We start from the raw sequence: 22,514 nt of genomic DNA, 5'->3' as shown, positions 1-22,514 counted from the left end.
CTTTCTTAAAATGACTGGTCCCAGTAACAAAGGCGCTTGTCGACTCAGAAATCGAGAGAAAACCAACAACACACCCGGCAGAACATGTGCGCATTCGCTGACAAAATAAAAGACGCGCACCAGATAAGAAGTTGCAACGCGCGTTTGCGTCCATATAAAAAGCACTGTTTTTGTCCGCTAGAGTGGGATTTTCACGGCACATTCCGCACCACATCTCTGTGCGTTCATCATTTGTTTGAAGCCAGCTCACCTCCTGCAACCACTTTTCCGAGAATACGTGCTTCTTTTGTGGTTCGGACTCCTGACATTTGTTTGGAGGTGGAGGAACACCAAAGTAATTGCTTAAAGGAGCTTCTTCGACATCTTTAAGAGTTCTAAACAGATGTCTGTCCTCCTCCAGAAAATCTTATGTATGCAAACACGCGTTGCAACTTCATATCTTGTGCGCGTTTTTTTTTTTTTTTGTTGGTTTTTTTGTGACAGCGAATGCGCACCTGCGGACCACTTATGTGCATCCCCGGTTATATAGCTCGTCATATTAAAGCCACAGAAATTCTTTTGTCCATGAAACCATAAAGCTGCACTTTCTTTTTGCCTTATAGTTTGATTTGTCACAACTTTTCCGTTTTGTGGTAAACTTTTCTTTGGCTGTCACTTCTTCACCCTGACCTGTCTTATTTGGCTCAGCAGAACTAAAATATATATCCTGCTGCTTTTACTTACACACACACACACACACACACACACACACACACACACACACACACACACACACACACACACACACACACACACACACACACACACACACACACAACGGTCAGCGATTCTCTGCGCGATCAACCTCTCACATGTTTAAGCTTGCTGCGGGAGATTTCACTTGTCATGTTTGCATAGTAAGCTAACGATTGATAATACCATGTCAGAGGAATTGGTGCGCAAATTATCATCACTCACCAATCAGTGCTGTCGCTCTCTATGCACAGTTCGCGCGATTGCAAAGTGAAAGCAAAAAACAAGCGCAATTTCAAACGCGATTTCAATATGTCACATATTGACAGTGGCTCACCGAAGCCAATGACATAATTACCCAGCTACATTTCCGAAAGAATGCAAAAGCATTGACATATATTTTTCCTTCCTACAATGTCGCTAGCCCCGGGATGTCAGGCAGGCGATATTGCGAGCCCTGTATCTGATTGAGGAATCACTCATCTTTGGAAAAGAGAGTTTATTACAGAGAAATGGCTCTTTCCAAAATAAAAGCTATACTATACGCTTCTTCTGGGCTATATTCTCAGCAGCATATTGTAGCGGGTCAGGGCTGTTCCGGGTTCTGTTTGTACAGTTATGTTTTGTTTATGTTGCCATAGTAACGGGTGACGCCCTCTCGCTACGACGGTGTGTCCTTCCGGGGTCAGAGGGCTCCCTGTGTGTTGTTGTTGTTGCTGTGCGGTTTCCGCGATGAGCAGTTAGCTAGCGGCAGTGTTCTTCTGCAGATGTCAATAAACGGCTGTGCTCCCTGGCTAGCTCACGGGAAGCAAGACCAAACGACACCTCCGTCTCCTCCTTGTCTGAGCTCGCCACATTGGTGTCAGAAGTGGGATGATGGTGGCACCCCATGTTCTGACCCGAGTGACTTTTTCCCCCGCCGGTCGTGGCCGGCCGGTGCGCCAAAAGAAGGCACCTGGACATTTGCAGGACTTTGTGTGGGGTAATGGGGTCGTCGGGGACGACTGACCCCTTAGGTGGGGGCTATGTATTGGGTCAGGGCTGTTCGGGGTTCTGTTTGTACAGTTATGTTTTGTTTATGTTGCCATAGTGACGGATGACGCCCTCTCGCTGCGACGGTGTGTCCTTCCGGGGTCAGAGGGCGCCCTGTGTGTTGTTGTTGTTGCTGTGCGGTTGCCGCGATGAGCAGTTAGCTAGCGGCAGTGTTCTTCTGCAGATGTCAAACGGCTGTGCTCCCTGGCTAGCTCACGGGAAGCAAGACCAAACGACACCTCCGTCTCCTCCTTGTCTGAGCTCGCCACAATATTAAACATATCAGGTCCCCATAAGGAGAATCATGTGCTAACGGCTGTCTAAATGACTCGGGTAAAGTTTGTAGCATGCATGCTTGTTTTTTTTTGTCTGCTTCCACTTGTCTTTGCACTAGGATGATGTCAGCGTAAATGTGCAGTCATATTCGTTGTGTTCCCACTAGTGCTGTCAGCGTTAATCTCGTTGAAATGTCGTTAACGCCACAACACGGCAAATCTCCGTTAACGAGCTACCCTTGATCGCCCCGTGCATGGGGCTAGACGGCCAACACGTTAACGAGCTAACTGCGCTAACACACTAGTCCCCACCCATGTAATTGAGGATTGCGTGGCACATCCAACATACTGTTTTACTTTAGGCCATGACGCGCTTACCTTCAGGGTCATACCTCACATGAAAACCAAAATAATTCCAAACGCCAGATCTGAATGAGGGTGGGGGAGGTTCAATTTGCCATGTTGCAAGGAGAGCTTAACTTCTGTCTCGCTAGCTTGCCCTGCGCTCTTCCTTCTGACGATGCTGTCTGTGTTGAACGCTCAGTGGATCTGCGCTCGACAGTGCAGCCTAGGCGGAGTAGTCGAACGCAGATTCACTGAGCGCTCAACACAGACAGCATCGTCAGAAGGAAAGTTGATAAAATAAATTACAAATTTTGTATTGTTCGATACATATGCGTACCGAACCGAAAGCACTGTATCGAACGGTTCAATATCGATAAGTTTGGATATCTGGGGTTTGGGGTTTCTGCTGATACGAGCACTGATCTGATACCAGTCTTAAATTAATAAGCTGGGTTTCTCTTTGTGAGAAAGAGATTCGGCAATCGCTCTTTTATGTGAAGGACAACATTATGCTTGCCTCAGTCAGGTTTCAGAGCAGCCAAAACATGAAAAACAACCTAGCACAGGGGTAGGCAACTCCAAACCTCGAGTGCTGGTGTCCTGCAGGTTTTAGATTTCACCCTGTGTCAACAGACCTGAATCAAATGATTAGTTCATTACCAGGCCTCTGGAGAACTTCAAGATATGTTGGGGAGGTCATTTAGCCATTTGAATAGGCTGTGTTGGATCAAGGACACATCTAAAACCTGCAGGACACCAGCACTCGACGCCTGGAGTTGCCTACCCCTGACCTAGCACAATAAAGTAAATCTCTAAATCAACCAAAATCTAACTAGAATCCAATAAGGAGTTTAATGAGGAAATCCAACAGAAGATTCAGGGATTCCTAACTTTAAAAACCAAAATGTAATAAATTAAAATGTCAAATAATCTAAATTTACTGGAGTGGTTTTAATTAGTAAAATAATCCAGGGTGGGACCATTAGTAACATGGTCCTCCTAAAATCCAAAGACAGACATGCTAATTGTTGATTCTAAATTGGTCGTAGATGAGGATGTAAGCATAAATGTCCTGTCATAGACTGCTGACCTGTTCAGGTTTTTCTCTACTGCAGCAGGTTTAGGCCCCCAAGTTTGATAAATGGTTAAGATGATGCGTGGAACTAAACTAAGACTGTTTATTTTATCCACCTAATTTATTTACATTCTTTAGTTCAGCTTCAACAGTTTGTCTTCATTTTTGATACAAGCCACAACACAAATGTTTCAGTGATTGTTTAAATTTCAGGAGTGCAGATACTGCAGCAGTTTGTCAATTAGTTTCTTGTTCACACTTCTTCCTTTTCCTTTTTAGCACTAAGACTGGGGTATTTATTTATATTTGCCTATATTTAGGGGTAGACTACAGCGAGGCACAAGTTAAAATGCTTACTGGTTACTGTGTTAATGCCAATACGTCACCCGTAACTGCAACACGAGCGACGTTACTGCATATTGTTGTCATTTAGAGTCTGTGCACCTCCTGTCAGAGCGACATAAAGATTGTATTAATCAAGTTTGCGACTACTGGTTATGCTAACTTAAAATAAAGAACTAAAAGCTTCCCAACAAGTGTTAAACCTGACATCATACACTGGGGTCTTCTGGTATTTTCAGTTCCATAACTTTATACAGTTATGGATTGATTTGTTTAACTTTTCCCACCGATATGATTCCTGTCTTGCATTGACGAATTCCTAATTTCCAGCAACTGTTGACATGTTTGACAGATACTGTATAAAGTGAAAAACTGAGTGCTGGAAAATAATAAGCCACTCTGTTACACTTTCTCTTCTTAGGGCTGGACAAAGCCAAATGCTTTCCACGTTTGCATCACTTCTTACAAGCTGGTGCTGCAGGATCACCAGGCCTTCAGGCGAAAGTCTTGGCGCTATCTGATCCTCGATGAGGCCCAGAACATCAAGAACTTCAAGTCCCAGCGCTGGCAGAGTCTGCTGAACTTCAACAGGTCAGTGGAGACTGTTTGTGTATATGGGCCCACATCAGAGAGTGAAACCTGAGGCTCAGTGGATGAGGCATGGCCTCTGGATTTTTTTTACACTAAATTCCAAAGTAGTTTTTTGTTTAAAAAATAAATAAATAAATTAAAAAAAATCTTTTTTTTGCATTTTAATGAAAAAAAAAAAGATTTACAGATATATTTTGGGGGTATTTAGACTCATGGACAGCAAACATGAATATTTGTATGTACAACTTCTGATTCTTATTGAAGAAAATCATCCTCCTTTCTCTATAATGCTTTCAAAGACATGGTGTCACTCAGTACCATTTGACTTTGAATGTATTTGAAATGCACTGAACTGTTAATCTACAGGCCACAGTTGTGTGTAAATATCTTCACATTTAAAAGTGTTTGTTCTTTTCAAAATGATTGTCATCATTTGGCTGGTGGCCGGGGCCAGCTGGTGGTAATTTCTCACTGTTGTGTGGCGCTCCAAAGAGCCTGGCGCTTGTGCACATGAATAGATGCACGCTCTGAGAACGCACACCTTTATACAGGCTGCAGCGATTCGCTCCGATGATAAATCAAGATTACAACATCATCAGTATTAGGATGTTTCACAGTACCAGCTGAATAGAGAAATACTTGCACAGCATATTAAAAAAAAAGATCCGTTAGAAGTTTGAGAGTGCCTCTCATGTTCAGCATCAAAATGTTGGTTTGTGAGCTTTAAAGCAAATAAAGATGTGCTGCAAGATGCACACTTCAGCGTGGATTGTGCACTAAAAGCTTTTTTAAAAATAATCTATAATCTAAATTGATACTCAGCCCCAGTGAGATGAGCGTAGCCATGCCGGCGGTGTAACCGCAAAAATATTTCTACATGAACCTCAGGATTTCCCAGCAGGACGTGGTGTTATTTACTTCACCTGTCAGTGGCTTTAATGCTGTGGCATATTTGGGTTTTAAAAAGAGTTTTATGATTTAGACTATTCCAGCAGACAGAAACACGACTCCAAATAAATGGTTATGTTATTTGTTTGATGGATGTTATAAACTCTTTATGGGGTGAAGATTGCGTTCTCAGCTTGCTGCACCCATGTGGCTAAAATGAGTTAAAGCATGTTTGATATCTTTAGCAGCTGAAAACTCTTATTTTCCTCTTCGTACTCACCTGAAGCTTGAATGATACGACTTTTTTATTTACGTCTCTCCTCGTGTCTGTGCTGATCATAGCCACCGGCGACTGCTGCTGACAGGAACCCCTCTACAGAACAGCCTGATGGAGCTCTGGTCCCTCATGCATTTCCTCATGCCCCACGTCTTCCAGTCCCACCGCGAGTTCAAAGAGTGGTTCTCCAACCCGCTGACGGGAATGATCGAGGGCAGTCAGGAGTACAACGAAGGCCTGGTTAAGAGGCTTCACAAGGTGCTGAGGCCGTTCCTGCTCAGGAGGATCAAGGCTGACGTGGAGAAGCAGATGCCCAAGAAATATGAGCATGTGGTGCGCTGCCGTCTGTCCAAGAGACAGCGATTCCTCTACGATGACTTCATGGCGCAGGCATCGTAAGTTACTGACTCAGCAGGAGGAATTCAAAGTTAATGTAAATTTAGTTTGTGTTTTGAAACGTAGTCACCAAAAGAAGGTGAAACTGGAAAAAAAAAATGTAATTGAATTTGACCCTAAACCATCTGATTTACAGGACCAGGGAAACGCTGGCCAGTGGTCACTTCATGTCTGTGATTAACATCCTCATGCAGCTTCGCAAAGTGTGCAATCATCCCAACCTTTTTGACCCTCGACCCATCCAGTCTCCCTTCATCATGCAACCCATTATTTTCCACACAGCCTCTCTGGTGCATGACGCCCTGGAGGTATCTCCTTTGAAGGTAAGCCTGAAAATAAAAAGCTTTCATTTGTTCAGAAAGTTGAGCCTGATGGCGTGATTTTTAATCTATTCTAACTTGCTTTTGCATTCTCAGCGCTGCGACGTTTCCATGTTTGACCTTGTTGGTTTGGAGAGCCGCGTGTCCCGTTACCAGGCAGATGTCTTCCTGCCACGCTACAGGGCCAGTCGCCAACTAATCCTGGAGATCATGGAGTCCCCCGAACCTCCTCCAAGGCCCAAACCAGTCCGCATGAAAGTCAACAGGTAAAGGGGGAAAAAAAGAAAGAAAAGAAAAATGCAGATTTGGATACTTGCAAATTTACATGTATTTTGGTTTTCTACGTTACCTGTGTTACCATACCTGTGACATTTATTACATGATATAATTATTGTCCTAAGTGCAGTAGTTCCCATATTTTATGTGTGTCCTCTTTCAGAATGTTTCAGCCGCCTCCTAAAGGTGATAATCGCCCAGTTCTCCTGATGAACAAACCTACCTGCTCCGTCCCCCCTGCAGCACAGACCCCCAAACCACCTCCAGTCACTGAAGTCACCTCAGCTCCTGCACCCGCTCCTGTAGTTCAGCAGGGTAAGCAAGGAATGAAACACCCTTAAAAAGGTGAAACATAAATTTTGCACGTTTTTTCTAATGCATTTTTGTTAAATTTCAGTGGTCTGTTCAGTCGCATCCACTCCTCCTCGCCCATCTCTTCATCCTACCGCTCAAACTGCAGTGAGGTCCAATGCTCCAAAAGCGATGCTGACTGTACGGCCTCCCACTGCTCCCTGCACAGCCACTATCCCAGCTCAGCCGAGTCCAAACCCCAGCAATGTCATGCCCCAGAGGGTCCTGCTTAGTCCAGATATGCAAGCTAGGTTGCCTTGTAAGTACATTTATTTCAAAGCAGATAAGCTGTGATGTTGTTGAAGTATTATCTCATTAAAACTCTGAGCCTGGGGACAGTTTCATGAGCTCCTGTTCAAAATGTAAGTCTCGTCCATTTCTCTCTTTAGATGAAGCATATTTTGAGCGTCTCGGTTTAGATTTCAATTTAATGATTGTTTACTCATTTTCATTGCTGGGTAAAAACCACACAGGAACACAGTGTGTACTCTGCCTCAGGTTGTTTCTTAAGGTGCAGGTGAAAAATAAAGATGGCAGTGCTTAGAAAATCTCAAACACACTTTGCAACTTCTAAAAATGGATCAACCATTAACATACAAGAAAGAGATTAGTCTACTTTTAGTTACAGGAGTCTGTGTGTTCTGTTATTTTCGACCATTCAGTAAGAAAACAAAAGGTATTTGGGGGATTTTTATTAACTAAATGCAGTACAGGTCTCTGTCATTCATTCATAATTAAATTAATTTGTGGTAAAGTGAATGAATTATTATTTCTTACCTACGTGTCTCTTATTTTTCTTCCTAAGCTGGGGAGGTAGTAAGTATAGCCCAGCTGGCTTCTCTGGCAGGTCGGCCTGTGTCGTCGTGTCAAGGAAGCAAACCAGTCACCTTCCAGCTTCAGGGCAACAAGTTGACTCTGTCTGGAGCACAGATCCACCAAGTTCCAGCAGCTTCCTCACGCCCAGTTCAAGGTTGGTGTCTCCCACTAACTGTGGGTTTTCTAGTTTTCACCGATCAGATTTTATGGTTAGTAAAAGGTGTAATACCTCGTTTTGTTTGAACTTCAAAGTGTCATATTGCTGTTTGGGATAGGGGGCTGCTCAAAACAAGTTGTATTATCATTTTTACCTACATTTTGATGCCAGGATTACTTCTGAGTCAAAATATTCTATGCATGTTAATTAACAAGAAAACTTGGGTGCAATCATGTAAATATACTAAATTTAGCCATACAGGCCCTGGAAGTTTGATAGCATTTATCTATTGTGGTTATAGTTTAAATGGGACCAGGATATCCTTTGACCTCATTTTTATCTGATTTGAAATCAGACTAAAGATTAAAGATATTATATGTTTTTGGATTTTTGCAGAATCCCACTGCAGCTGGACTGCTTTATATTCAGTTATGCCAAAGTCTTTTAATCCTTCAATCAGAAGATAATCCACATTGGTCTGCTTCATTTAACTGATGACTGTTATTGTCACCCAAGGGCGATCGTGGCTCAAGAGTTGGGAGTTCGCCTTGTAATCGGAAGGTTGCCGGTTCGAGCCCCGGCTTGGACAGTCTCGGTCGTTGTGTCCTTGGGCAAGACACTTCACCCGTTGCCTACTGGTGGTGGTCAGAGGGCCCGGTGGCGCCAGTGTTCGGCAGCCTCGCCTCTGTCAGTGCGCCCCAGGGTGGCTGTGGCTACAATGTAGCTTGCCATCATCAGTGTGTGATTGTGTGTGTGAATGGGTGGATGACTGGATATGTAAAGCGCTTTGGGGTCCTTAGGGACTAGTAAAGCGCTATATAAATACAGGCCATTTACCATTGTCCCATAATTGTGATTGATTTCTTATTTACATAAATCCCATCCCGTCCCATAATTAGGGAATAATTAAAGTCCTTATAACAGTCTGGTTCACTGTCACTCTACAGGTAATGTGATAAACCTGGTCCCCGGTGGCGTGCAGCATCACCTCATCAGCCAACCTGCACAGGTGGCTGTCCAGAGTACAGTCAGCACACACCCTGCAAACAATCCCTCTGCTGCCCCCCCTGCTAATCGCCTGCCACACAACACCACCTCTCAAGGTGTTAAATCCTTCTCCCTCCTCCTTTTATTTTAAGTATGAGACTTCCTGCTGGATATATGTAACCCATGTTTGTATATTTAATGTTTTCCAGTGTCCTCAACCATGGTGAGCAGCCCTGGGGTCGTGAAGATCGTTGTGCGTCAGTCAACAGGCAAGGAGGGCGGGCCTGTGCCCACCCTGGCTGTGGCCCCTTCCCCTCGTGTCGCTCCCCAGCCATCCCCTTCCCTGCACCCACACGCCAACACGACCCCCGTCAGGAACACCGCTCCACTGCAAATTGCCCAGCGCACCCCTGGTCCTGCTACCGCCCACTACACCATAGCTCCTCCCAGAAACCCTAGCTCAGCCCCGAACCAGCCCCAACCCCCTCGCCCTGTCCTCAAAGTAGTGCAGCCTCCTCCTCCATCGAGCACAGAACAGCCAGGTGAGAGAACGGGCTTGAGCTGTTATTCTCACTGAGCTGAAATTCAGATTGAATTCAGATGAAATGAAGATTGCATGACAAACCGAGCTGGGTCCAGTTTTTAAGCTTTATTTCTTCTTTTCCCTAACAACCTGCTGCAAGTTAATAAAATTTAATGTATAATGAAACATACAGGCATGCAAAAAGGTATTTTTAAGTAATGAAAATAATTGGATTTGAAATCGAATAACACAGAGATGCAAAAGAAGAAGAAATAAAAGTGAAATTGACTTTAAAGCAAATCCGTATTGAGTTTTTTACAGGAGGCTGTTTTCTCTTCTGTCTTTCTGCAGCTCCAGCTCAGGTGAGCGCCTCTTCTTCTGCTCCAAAGACCTCAGCAACACCGCGGGAAAGTAGCAGCAGCAGTCAGACAGCAGTTAGCACAAAGTCAAAGTCCAATCTGGGTGCAAAAGCCTTCCCTCCACCCAGGAAGGTGCCTCGTCCCGCTCCCCGTTCGCCTTTCTACATGGTAAGCAGTTTGTCCCTCTTGGACTTCACCTTTTAGATATTTAAAGCATCTGCAATCATTTTTTTTGAGGTGTTACCCAATACTTCTTCACCTAGTTAAAATAAATGCCCCCCTGTACTGAGACAATCTAATGTCCTGTTATTTTGGAACCATGCATCAGCGCTATGTAGACATGAACCGGGACGTTTCTAAACTGAAAAGATGCATGAAACATCAGTTTAAAAAAACAACAACAAACAAACCAAACTTTATGTGTGCCAAATCTCAGAGCGATGGAGTTGTAAAGACAAGTTTGATCATAGCATTCAGTCAGCAGGGCTCAGCTCACTAAAATAAAACTACATAATCAAAGAGGTTTCACTGTTACGCACAGGTATGGATTTGACATGTTCCGGCTTGTGATACTGGCTCCGTGAGACTTTTAGAAAAGCTTCCACAAAGAAAATTAAAGGTTCATTATTTTGCTTTTACATCAGGATAAGTTTGTTATACTCATAGCTGCCATACCCAAACTGTTCCAACAGGTTTTTGCACTTCAGTAGCCGACTTGTAAAAGTGTTTTTGAAGTCTTTATGTGGATCACAATGTTTAGATTAAGGCGGTATGGGAACATTAAAAACCATAATCTATGATCTTTAAATTTTATTGGTTAAATTGAAGCATGTCAATAAATTATATACATCTCTGATGCCAGTTTACCAGTTTGGCAATTTTTTTTTTTTTTTTTTTTTTAATAATTGAAATTCATTCATCACCATCGGCATACAGCAATAAATGATTTAGCCTACCTTGTTTAGTAGACAATAAACTGGTTTTATAGAATAAAATGTCAGGCTCAATAAAACTGGATTAAAAAAGCTGACAAAGTGCAGTAAAACACCAGAACAGAAAACAGATCAGCTCAGTTTATCAGGTTGAAATAAAGTGTAAGTGTCAGCGTTTTTCCTCTCCTGTGGTGCAGACGGTGGTCAAGTTTATCAATGAACAATAAGTTTGTCATGTGAACTTCAAAGTAGATTTTTTTTTTTCCAGTTTATTTCCGCTGCCCCCAACTGGTAAAGGAAATCAATTACAATCATTTTTTCTCCATTGTACATTTAAACAAGACTGAGCCTGATATACGAGCATGTTTTTCTTAAATATGCTGTCAACACTGCCCTGATTTCTGTAGCCTCCATTTACTTGTATCTCTTTACCTCAACAGTCATGGCTTGCAGACTCTGAGAAACAGCAGCACGACAGCCGGCTGGACTTCATCTTTCGAGTCAACGAACTCCACTGTGGAGCAAAGCCCATGTACGGTCAGGAGGTTCTGGACTTCCTGACTTTCCTGCCCGGTCGTCGTCCATCACCTGCTGCCCTGAACCCTCAGGGAGAGTGGGGCCGCTCTGGCCAGAGCAGCTGTCTGTATGCACAGCAGCAAAACGAGCACGACTACTGGTTTCACAGTCACGCTGTAAGAGAGGCCATCCACAGCATCGAAGGACGGCTGGAGCTGCTGAGTGACATCATAGACCGGTACTTAGCTTAACAGTCGTTTGGTTATTTGATATTACAAAGCTTCAGCTAAGGAGAAGGAGCTAACTTTTCTGTTTGTTTAGGTACACATTTGCAATTCCTCCAGTGGAAGCTCCACCCATCTCCATGCACTGCTGCCATCCTCCGCCATCTCTGAACCACAAGCAGGCAGTCTTCTCCTCCATGTTATCAGCTGAAGTCACGCCGCTCACTCGCAGCCTCCACCACGTCCAGTCCTATATGAGGACACAGTTCCCTGACCTGAGGCTCATACAGTACGACTGTGGTGAGTTCTCAGTGTGGTTTTTTGTTTTGTTTTGTTTTACAGAAAACCATGGAGCACCTTGTGGCAATCCACACCTACATCAGATACTCCTAATCACAAAATCTAAGGTTTAAATAAAAACGGTGTTGACTTGCAGGGGTGACACAAAGCAGGAAAATCCAGGACTGTCTAAGTATCCATTCTCACCTATAAGCCTTTGACAGGATGTTTGATAAGACTGTCATTTACTAAGGTGGGGGTCACCCACAGCTTAGATCCCATTCATCCCTCATCACTGACTCGATCCCAGATGCACACTGGCAACAACTCTAGCAAAACTCTCGACTGTACTGCAAAATTGGCACTAAATTTTCTTGAAATAGTATTTGGTTAGTCTTTTCTTTCCACCACTGTGTTTTATGCATAAAAGGCTGCTTCAAAGAGTTTACTCCATGTGCGATTATTAAATAATTTTATGCTCCTGCAGCTTGTTTTGCTTGCTGGTGGCTCATTTTGTGTCTTCTGTCTCCTGTTTTCAGGTAAGCTTCAGACTCTCCACACGTTGCTGCGAAAGCTGAAGGCGGGAGGCCACAGGGTGCTGATTTTCACTCAGATGACTCGAATGCTGGATGTGCTGGAGCAGTTCCTCAACTACCACGGACACATCTACCTCCGTCTGGACGGCAGCACCCGGGTGGAGCAGAGACAGGTCAGCAGTGATGGTGTTTTGATAGCGTAATCTTCACCTGTTCCGCTTCCAGGCAAGAACGAGAAAGCTGTAGTCTGTCTGTGATGCTCATTTCCTCTGTTTGTCTTCTGCACACCACCACCAGGCGCTCATGGAGCGCTTCAATGCAGATCGACGCATCTTCTGCTTCATTTTGTCAACCCGCAGCGGCGGCGTCGGGGTCAATCTGACCGGGGCCGACACTGTGGTGTTCTACGACAGTGACTGGAACCCCACCATGGATGCTCAGGCTCAGGACCGATGCCACCGAATCGGCCAGACCCGCGACGTCCACATCTATAGGTGACTTTCTTTTTCCCTGCTTTTACTAAAAAAAAAATAATCCTCACATAAAAACTTTCCCAAATCAAAGCTCACTCCCTTAGCTAAGATTTAAGATGCTTTGTTGTCATTATGTAGTCACATAATGAAATTCCGTGTGGTAGTTCTCAGCTTAAAGTCAGACACAATACTATAAAACAGAGACAGACATACAATAAATAAGCATACACAATAGAGGACTCACAGACAAAAGACACAAAGAGAAACAAAAAGCTGAGAGCACAGAGCCGCTGCATTGAACATAACATATGTTGTCAACATCTGTTTGACACATACGAGCGTTCATCTTGTTTGACTTAAACTGATGAGCATCTCCTACCTTCTTTGCATAATTTCAGAAGCAAAAGCAACAAAAAAAAAAAGTAGGAATAAAAATCTAAAGTTTAAAATGGAAATTGGAGCTCAGTAGTCTCTGAATTTAAAAGATCTGCAGAATCTGGTTAAACGCTTCACACCACCTGGTCAGCACCAACCCATCTGGGTGTAGGGGGAGGTTTTATACACCCGATAATCATTGGCCCAGTGAAAAATAGAAATGTGATTTTTAAAAGACTAAATCGTTTTATGTTCCTCCTCAGGTTGATCAGTGAGCGCACGGTGGAGGAGAACATTTTGAAGAAGGCAAACCAGAAGAGGATGCTGGGAGATATGGCTATCGAAGGAGGAAACTTCACCACGGCCTTCTTTAAACAGGTATCACGTTTACACGGGGCCTTCTTTGTAAAATAAATGCCCTTCAGTCAAGCCTTTTTTTTCCTTCTTCTTTTGTGTCTGGATAAGCTCAGTGATTCATCTGTGCATGATTAATAGTTGAAAGGCGCTCAAACATGTGGGTGGGTGCTTGGTGCATAATTGAATACAGTCACTGGTATCATGTGAAGGGATGTTTTTCCAGTGCTGGATGACAGGCCGAGACCTCATCCCCCTTTTAATTAAATTTGTTCAAACTGTCTTTTATATAAATACTACTTGTGCTTTTTTTTTTCTTCTTCTTTTTTTTTTTTTTTGAAGTATAATGGAGTTTCTTCTAATTGGTCTTTTTGAGTTTAGTGTGTTGATGACATTAAGCAGTTCAAGTGCCTCTTGTTTTCTCTGTCTCATCAAGCACACATAACCCGTTCTGCCTTTGCTAAATGTGTCCGACTGTCACTTTGTTCCTCAGCAAACCATCAGAGAGCTGTTTGATGTGAATGAGGGGGAGAAGAAGGAGGCGGCGGTGGAGCTGTCGGTGCCCCAGGCTGAGGAGGAGGAAGCCGTCAACAAGCAGAGCACCACCATCCTGGAGCAGGTTAGAAACTTGGTGTACTGGATATTTACCACCCACCTTTTGGTGATTACCAGGAACAAAATGTACATTTACTGAAAGTCTTAGATGCAATATAAACTGAATCAGGTTTTTGCTCTCAGCCTATTGAAATGAAAAGCTTAAAAAAAAAAAAGATCTCCTGTTAAAGGTGATCTTCTTATGAACTTCTGGACTGTTTCAAGGACTTTTCAAGAATTTAGCGATTCCTTTATTGACATTACTCATCGATTCAATTCTTGCTTGATCAACACTGGGTTCTCATTGGCTCTGTTTTGACATCTAAGCAGGAACAAAGAAATTACATTCATGCAAATCAATTGTATACTGTGGGTCAAATGTTTGTTGAGGTATTTCCCGTCTTTGTTGTGATCAGTGTTCAAACTTTGCTCAAAAAAGTAATTATGACACAGAACACTTTTCTCAAAAGTAATGCAGTACATGACTTAATTACTCCTGGGAAAAAGTACTTTGTTATACTACTTGTCACATTACTTTCACTCTGCGTTCTTGGCTAGCTTAGCGTTAGCATGCTGTCTGGGCAGATTCTTTTAAAGAACCGTTGTTGGTTTTTTTTGTGTTAGCACCATAATGCAGTTGTTTCTGTCCTGGGTATGCAAGTTTCCACTTTACCGTTCATCTCGTCCTTTTGTACAATAAAAGTAAATGTTCAAATCCATGCTCTAGACTGCTTCGCTATTTTCCTCCTCTGACACAAACTGAAATCAGCTGATTGTGCAAGAACCGTAATTGAACTGGTTTTCTTCAATAACTGGTTCTCGATTCCCATCCCTAATGGCTCCCAGTTTTGTCGCTTGATCTAACACGAGAACTCCTGTCGTGTTCCTCCTCTACTTGTGCCCTGGCTGTACTTGAACTCTTGATCTCCTCCACCATGTCAAATCCTTGATAATGCACATTTTCAAAAATGTTCTTGCACTGTGCCGTGTGCTGGGACGCACCACAGTTTAGATAATTTCTGCTGACACCCAGGGCTTAAAAATGAAGCCATCTGAGGCTGGCTTTGAAAGCAAGCCATCCCCATATTCATGTAAACATGTATATGAGGATGGCGATGGTGTTAAAATGCCCAAATTTACAGCAGGACTAAACCCATTTATAGACCAGTACAAAAACATTTCTGGACTCTATGGATAGTTTCATCCTTTTCCAACTCTGCAGGAGACGGAATTTATAATAACTCCTCCATCTGGTCAGGGTGTTGTAGCTGCTATTTCTCCCCTCCTCCAATTCCATTCACTAACCTGGACCACTGTTTGAAAAGAATACAATAGAATAACTTCGGAGATTCGACCAATTTGACTAGGCTAAGTTATTTGATTTTTAAAACCTGAACTTTATTTCACCCCTTGTACGCAGACATAATCCAAGAGTCAGGAAAAAGTTTAACTCCTGCCACATTTATCATGCTTGTGGACATTTACCTGATTATCTCCATCTGTTTGCTTCAGGCGCTGTGTCGTGCCGAGGATGAGGAGGACATAGTGGCGGCCTCTCAGGCCAAAGCAGAGCAGGTGGCCGAACTGGCGGAGTTCAACGAAAACATACCGCTTGATGACGGCGGGGAGCAGGAGGAAGTGGAGGAGCTCTCTAAAGCCGAGCAGGAAATAGCCGCACTGGTGGAGCAGGTGAGTAAAAACACATCGGCTATAAAAATGTATAATATAATAAAATATTAATGCTCTGCTGAATCTTTGAATTACAGTTTGTTTAAACGCACCTTTTCCTCTGCTTGTCTTTAGCTCACTCCCATTGAGCGCTACGCCATGAACTTCCTGGAAGCTTCGTTAGAAGATGTGTGCAAAGAGGAGTTGAAGCAGGCTGAGGTAAAATCACAACTTTCAACTTCAGCTTAATAATTAGTGATTAATACTTGAAAGTAATTTAGACAATAAAGGGAAAAGCAGGAACGAGAACTAGAAAATATTTGATTTCGGTTTAAGTCAAACATTTTTAACTTGATAAAACTTTAAAGAAAATCTTCTCCTCTTGTGTGTTTAGGAACAGGTGGAGGCTGCCAGGAAGGGTCTGGACCAGGCAAAGGAGGAGGGCCTGAAGCTCCACACATCATCTGATGATGACGAGGACGACTTTTTGTCAACACCAACTTCTGCTGAACCCGCCCATCCAGCTCCAGCCCGTCGTGGTCGTAAACCCAAGGACAAGACTGCCACCTCTACAAGGACTAGCGGCCGACTCCGTGGGGCCTCGCCTGAAACTGAGCCTGAGCCCACGACTCCCAGAGAAGTGCCTGAAAGATCCCGCTCAGGTCTGAGAGGACAAGGAGCTGCCAAAGACACAGGTTCTGCGTCTACGATCCCATCCCGCACAGACCACCACAAAACGTCATCATCCACCCGGGTTCAAGATTCCTCCAAATCTTCGAAAGCGTCATCTCCCGCCAGAGATCACCAGAACGCCAAAACCAGGACTCAACCAAACCGCTCCCATCCCAGCCCAGTGCCTTCCCCTCCTACAGCCTCGCCCCCTGGTGGGAAACAGCAGTGTGCTGGGGAGACGGACAGTAAAATCTCCAAAACGGGGAGGGAGGAGAAGGAGGTGGAGAAGGAGAGGAGGGCGTCTGAGTCATCGCTGGAGTCCAGCTGTCCGGCGGATCATCAGACTAAGGATGATGACAGTAAAGACTGCGCCATGTCTCCTCCCTCCACCAGCTCACGGTCGCCTCGCAAGCGGCAGTCAGCTGACGGTGAAGTGCTGCGGGGACTGGTTGAAGATTCACCATCAGCCAAAGTTCTGCGGAAGCTCCCGGGCCGGCTAGTCACAGTGGTGGAAGAGAAAGAGCCACGAAAGAGGCGGCGGCGAGGAAGTGGGACGGGAGGTGGTTGCTCTTCAGAAGAGGCAACGGCGGAGGACAGCGGTGCTGGATTTGTTGACGAGCCAAACAAGGAGGACGCATCACAGAGTCAAGACGGCAAAACTAAAGAGACTGTTACCAAATCCCCTCTGGACCAAGACGCTACCCCAAGTCCGCCTGTGCACCCTCAGCCTGTCAGAGGCTATCCTCCATATTCCCCTCCTCATCTGTCTCCTGACATGCCAGTGCTGAGGAATCTTCCCGTGCGGCGCAGATTGGAAACCGAATCTCGTATGGCTGCCCAGATGGGAGAGCAGCATCTAGGGAGAGGACGGGGAGTGAACCAGTCCAAGAAAACGGACATCCCACCAGGCAGAGACGCTGCTTCCGCCTCTGCTGCGGAGTCCAGCGTGAACTCTCTCATGCCACCTATGAAAAGAAAGAGGGGCCGGCCCCCTAAGACTCCCACAAGACTACCTGAACTTGACAACGCATCGACCACATGCCCACATCCCATCTCGGCAATTGAGGAAGGAAACCCGCCACTGTCCCCTAAACGTAAGAGGGGTCGTCCCCGCAAGGACTCAACGACCACGCTAGAGACCGTTAATGAGAGTCAGAACACTGATCTATCTAAAAGTGATTCCAGGACAGAACTGACGATCTCAGAGACCCCGCCTCCTGCTGCTATTTTTGAAATGACTCGGTCTTCACAGTCGACCAAAGCTGATCAGACAGACACTAAAACTGAGGCTTTGGCTCCGCCTCCAAATCCAGCCTCCTCAACAAAGTCAGATGAAGTTTCCACACCTGTCTCACTTCCCACTTCACCTGCAACCCAGGTGACCTCACTGATCTCTGAGACTGCCTCTCCTCAAGTGGTTGCTTCAGCCCCAGCTCCAAGTCCAGCCCCAGCACCAGTCCTCTCTTCTTCCACGTATACCTCCACCCCCGTCAGCAACACAGCTCCGTCTCCACCTGTCAGCGATGTCTCACCTCCTCCTCCAGGTGTTAAACCAACACTTGTGGTTTCCACAGTTTCAGATGCTGCTGTTCAACCAGCTGTGGAGGCAACCACCACCACAACCACACCAATTACACACTCCACTCCACCCACTACGTCATCTTTCAAAGCTGTTAAAGACCCCACCCCAACACTCACAACAGCTGCTACCACAGCGTCTGTAACAGTTAGTATTACACCACAAGTCACCACTGCAATGACATCACCTCCAACTGCTTCTCTTGTGAAGGACTTGCCACAAGCCTCTCTAGCCTCCACACCCTCCAGTCATCCTGTATCGAGTCTGGATACAGTTTCACCCAAGCAGACCCCTCCAACTACACCTTCCCCCAAACAGACCTCCCCAGCTCCATCTTTACCCAAGCAGAGCCTTCAAGCTACAGCTTCGCCTAAACAAGCCCCTGTAGCTACACCTTCCCCCAAGCAGACCTCCCCAGCTCCACCTTCGCCCAAGCAGACCTCCCCAGCTCCACCTTCGCCCAAGCAGACCTCCCCAGCTCCATCTTCGCCCAAGCAGACCCCTCCAGCTACAGCTACGACTGTGACAGCTCCAGTAAAAACAGCACAAACCAGTATGTTAGACTCAATCCAGACAGTGTCTGACAAGACTTCTACATCACCACCGGTCAAAACAGTGGCACCATCTTCTGGTAATACAGCTCCACCTTCCCCTCCAGCCAAAGCAAAGACAATTGAAACTGCTAACAAAAGCCCGACCGAACAAGCATCACCAACTGCAGAGGTTCAGGAACATGTAGAGCCCGAAAAGCCTTCAGCATCAAGTCCAGTCTGCACGCCTCCTCCAACTACAACTTCCACAAGTGCTGCTACACCTGCAGAGGCAAAGAAGGCTTCAGCAGCTTCATCACCCCCAGCAGAAGGAGTAACAACACCTTCAACTGCAGCGCCCTCCAAAGTCCTCACTTCTTCTTCTCCTCCCAAAACTGCAGAAAAGACTGACAAGACACCTCCGGTAACAGCTACAACATCAGCATCACTGTCTGTCACCATAGCTACATCATCACCAGAAAAGTCTGCTTCCCTAGGGTCAACAACCACAACCATCACCCCTGCTTCAGTAGCTACAGTCACAGCATCCACAACCAAAACAGCTCCACCCGTGTCCACTACACAAACCTCTGCAGTCACTTCCTCTCAGCTACAAACTTCTTCATCCACAAGTGTTCCTGCACCATCTCAGACCGAGGAAGCCACACCTGCTCCCATATCCGCTCCCTCATCCACTCCCCTCGTTGCACCATCTTTAGAGCCATCAACAGAGAAAGAGTCAGCTTCTAAAAGCGACCAAGAAGAGGTGACAGAAATGGAGGCTGAAGCTGCGATGAGTAAGGAAGACGACGACAAAAACTCAGACATTAGCCAGTCTCAGCCTAAAAGAAGAAAGGTGGAGAGTTCCTCTGAGACCAAAGAGTCAGGAAGGCCCCAAGGAGTGGGACGAGAAACAAAAACCACAACCCCCATTCCGAAAGATGAAGCTAACCCTCTGGAAGAAGAGAAAACTACTGAGGATCAGAAACCTGCTATCCAGAAAAGGTCACTTAGTCGCCAGAGTAGCCAGGAGTCTGCTTGCTCTTCTTCGCCATCGTCTGGGTGCTCTACCTCCACCCTCACCCGCCATGCCCACCACAAGAGGACCTACGAGAACAGACATCCTACCAAGAAGAGGCGAGTGGATCCTACATCAGAGGCAGGGAAGGAGGACAAGGAGGAACATGGCGAGGAGGAGGAGGAGAAGATAGAAGAGGGTAGTGAGACGGACCTTCCCCCCACTGCCTCTCGAAGGAGGCGCTCCAGGTCTCTTTCCTCTTCCTCCTCCGACTCTGACAGCAGCAACAGCAGGAAGGAGCACCGGCTCACTCGCTCAGCAAAACGCAGGCTCCAAGATCAGGAGAAGGAAAAGTGCACCAAGGACAGGAAGGGAGCCAAACCAGCACGCAGCTCGGACAGAAATGCGTCAAACAACGCCAATGCGTCCACAGGAGGAGAGTCGGGCAGCGATACGTCTTCTGTTAGGATCACCAGGAAGTCTGTGGGATCACAGCCACCACAGGACACTAAAACGCTGACCAACAGCACGCCCTCGCTACCTCCTGAGCCAGAGGTTCTAGGGAAAAGGTGCTCAGCACTCAATGCAGCAGCCAAGCTTTTAGCTATGAAAGGCAGGGTGGACACCCCAGGCCACACACCTCGGAAAGACTTCACCCCTAAAGCTCCTGCGACTTCCACCACTGCCCCTTCGGACAAAAACCAAAAGCCTAAAAGTAAAAGTGTGCCAGCCTCTCCTCAGAGCAACTCTGTGACCAATAACAAAAGCAGCAAACCTTCAACACCCAATCAGGCGAGCCGATCTACATCACGCTCCACCAGACAGTGCCCTGGCTCTCTGGTTCCACCCTTAGAGGTGGAGTACAAGAGGCCTAAACCAGAGGAGAAAGAGAGAGGGAGCAGGAAGTCCTCGAGGGGCAAGGAAGGCGAGGGAGAGACGCGATCGTCGTCAAGGGGCCACAGCGCCTGCAGCAGCATGAGCAGCGATGGCGAGGGCGACTGCGGCGGACGCAGCAGCAGAAGCCGCAGCAGCAGCAACAGCAGCCAGCGCACCCTCAGCTCCCAGAACACGGAGCACCGAGGTTCCCGCTCCCGTGCCACTTCCTCCGGCAGCGAGCGGGAGAGGGACCGCAGCCCTGAGCGGGCAAAGAGCCGTGACAAAAAGGAGAAACAACACCGAGAGAGTCGCAAGGAGAGCAGGAGGTCCCAGAAGCTCTCGCAGGATGTGACCAGCAGCTCGGGAACAGAGGGGTCAACGCCAGACAGGGTGCTACGGAGTGTTGCTGCACTCGCTGCAGTGCAGGCCCGCTCACCGGCCGCAAGCACCCGCTCCTCCTCAAGCCAACAGCGTCACAATAAGACATGATTGGAGTGCCAAAGGGGAGAATTTAAAAAAAAAAAAAAAAACAGAAGCGAGGGTGTGGCGGAGCGTGATACGAGAGCATGACGTGATCTCCAAGGTTGCTGCTTTGTCTGCACTCTGAGGAAAAACAAGAGCAAACTGAGTGCTGCACAAGCCAGGGACCTCACCGCCTCTCGGGCCCTCTCCCTTTCTAGTCGGGGCGCGCCAGCTCTGCTTTTGAGCGCTGGGGGAAGGCTCAGGGACGCTGGACTGACGGTAAACAGGTGGCGCCGCTGTCGAGCGTCCAGATATGTGGACATGCCGTGGATAAAACTCACCACTTGGACTCGGAGGGGGTGGGGCGTGGGTGGGACAAAAGGTGCAAGTTGTTAGTTCACATAATGTACTGTAATCATTAAAAGACTGGAACACTCAGATGCTCTGTTAAGACAGGGTTAAACGGCGCCCTCTGCTGGGGTTACCCATGAAAAGTAATTTGTGTGACATTTAAAAGTCTCGAGTGAGCGGTTGTATTGTAAGTTGAAGGTTTTAGAAAGTTTGGTTTTGAGATTTTCTGTCCTGACTATTGTTTCTCTGTAGTCAGTTGATAAGTTATGCATATTTTATTATTTCTTCCAGGTTATTAGGAAGAGAACAGATCTGTCAATGTGATCTTTGCTGCACTATGCTGGAGCTCGTCTTTTTGTTTGGCCCCTCCTCTCCCCCTCTTTGTTTATTTTTAAAAAAATTTATTTTCTCCATGTCACTTTCTGTTCATCGGATTCGAAAATCCAGCCTTGCATTTCTCTTTTGCACATCTTTAATAACGTGGCCCTCGGCTTTTTTTCAGTACACCGTGGTGTTGTGATGCGTTTGTTCATCAACTGAAGTTGATGAATTGGTTCCTGGTACCTGACGATGTTTGTCTCCAGTTTGGAAAATGTATTATCTTTAGTCACACCACAAAATCCAGCTTTCATCCCCCCAAAACGTCCTAAAGGCAGTTTAAAAAATTACTTGTCACAAAAAGCCAAGTAAATGTTGAGAACTGAATTTAAGAGTGCCTCTGTGGCCAAATGGTTTTGAACCTCAGATTGCCTTGTGAAGCACCTGAAGCAGGGGTGTTAAATTTCTCTTATTCGGTTATTAAAAAAACAAATTAATCCAAAAAATGATGTGGGGAAAAATCCACCCCTTACATGAAACAAGAAAGGAAAAACACCCCGAGCATCAGTGCTACTGAATTAATGTTTCATTTTTCACCTGAACTTTGTTTTTCTCTCACATCATCGATTTTGGTTCATGTTTAAAAAAAAAAAAAAGAAAAAAAAGAAAAAAGTATACTTGGACAAAATAAAAAAAAAAATGTGAATAAAATTACTGGTACAGTTTGAGATGACTGTAAATTGTCGATTTACTTTTGAGCAAAGATGATATCTGGTGGGGGGGCGGGGGGGTAGTTTATGGTGATGGTCTTACTTTGATTTCTGTCTCTTTTTGTTGCATTCCTTTGATCCTTGTAATTCCACATTGTTTTACTTGAAAATTATGGCAATTACAGTTGAATAAAAAGACCAAAAATTAGTTGAAATTTTTTTTTTTTTTTTACCCCAAATGAAGATTTATTTCTGTGACCAACACAAGAAAGAAGAGCTGGAGCTCTGCAACCGTCTGCTGAGCT

At 45.6% G+C, this 22,514-nt stretch overlaps 1 protein-coding gene across 3 annotated transcripts in view; it reads left to right on the top strand.

Moving 5' to 3' along the window:
* srcap (Snf2-related CREBBP activator protein) overlaps positions 1-21,007 on the top strand; it is a 40,656-nt gene extending 19,649 nt beyond the window's left edge. For 2 of the 3 annotated variants that reach the window (XM_080304995.1, XM_080304994.1), the window contains 19 exons: positions 4,223-4,392; positions 5,623-5,952; positions 6,090-6,276; positions 6,370-6,539; positions 6,713-6,864; positions 6,947-7,159; positions 7,706-7,870; positions 8,821-8,976; positions 9,070-9,402; positions 9,735-9,910; positions 11,115-11,428; positions 11,512-11,714; positions 12,233-12,402; positions 12,527-12,723; positions 13,341-13,455; positions 13,925-14,050; positions 15,538-15,714; positions 15,829-15,912; positions 16,088-21,007. In XM_080304995.1, the coding sequence (XP_080161121.1) occupies positions 4,223-4,392; positions 5,623-5,952; positions 6,090-6,276; positions 6,370-6,539; positions 6,713-6,864; positions 6,947-7,159; positions 7,706-7,870; positions 8,821-8,976; positions 9,070-9,402; positions 9,735-9,910; positions 11,115-11,428; positions 11,512-11,714; positions 12,233-12,402; positions 12,527-12,723; positions 13,341-13,455; positions 13,925-14,050; positions 15,538-15,714; positions 15,829-15,912; positions 16,088-20,857 (8,208 nt within the window). In that variant the 3' untranslated portion in view covers positions 20,858-21,007. The remainder of the gene's footprint in view (positions 1-4,222; positions 4,393-5,622; positions 5,953-6,089; positions 6,277-6,369; positions 6,540-6,712; positions 6,865-6,946; positions 7,160-7,705; positions 7,871-8,820; positions 8,977-9,069; positions 9,403-9,734; positions 9,911-11,114; positions 11,429-11,511; positions 11,715-12,232; positions 12,403-12,526; positions 12,724-13,340; positions 13,456-13,924; positions 14,051-15,537; positions 15,715-15,828; positions 15,913-16,087) is intronic. The other variant, XM_080304996.1, reaches the window with a different exon arrangement.
* Positions 21,008-22,514: the final 1,507 nt, after the last annotated feature.

This window comes from Astatotilapia calliptera, chromosome 8 (genome assembly GCF_964374335.1).
Source record: "Astatotilapia calliptera chromosome 8, fAstCal68.1, whole genome shotgun sequence".
In the NCBI taxonomy this organism is placed as follows: domain Eukaryota; kingdom Metazoa; phylum Chordata; class Actinopteri; order Cichliformes; family Cichlidae; genus Astatotilapia; species Astatotilapia calliptera.
Note: the sequence above shows the minus strand (reverse complement) of the source record. Positions and strands in the feature narration are given on the sequence as shown.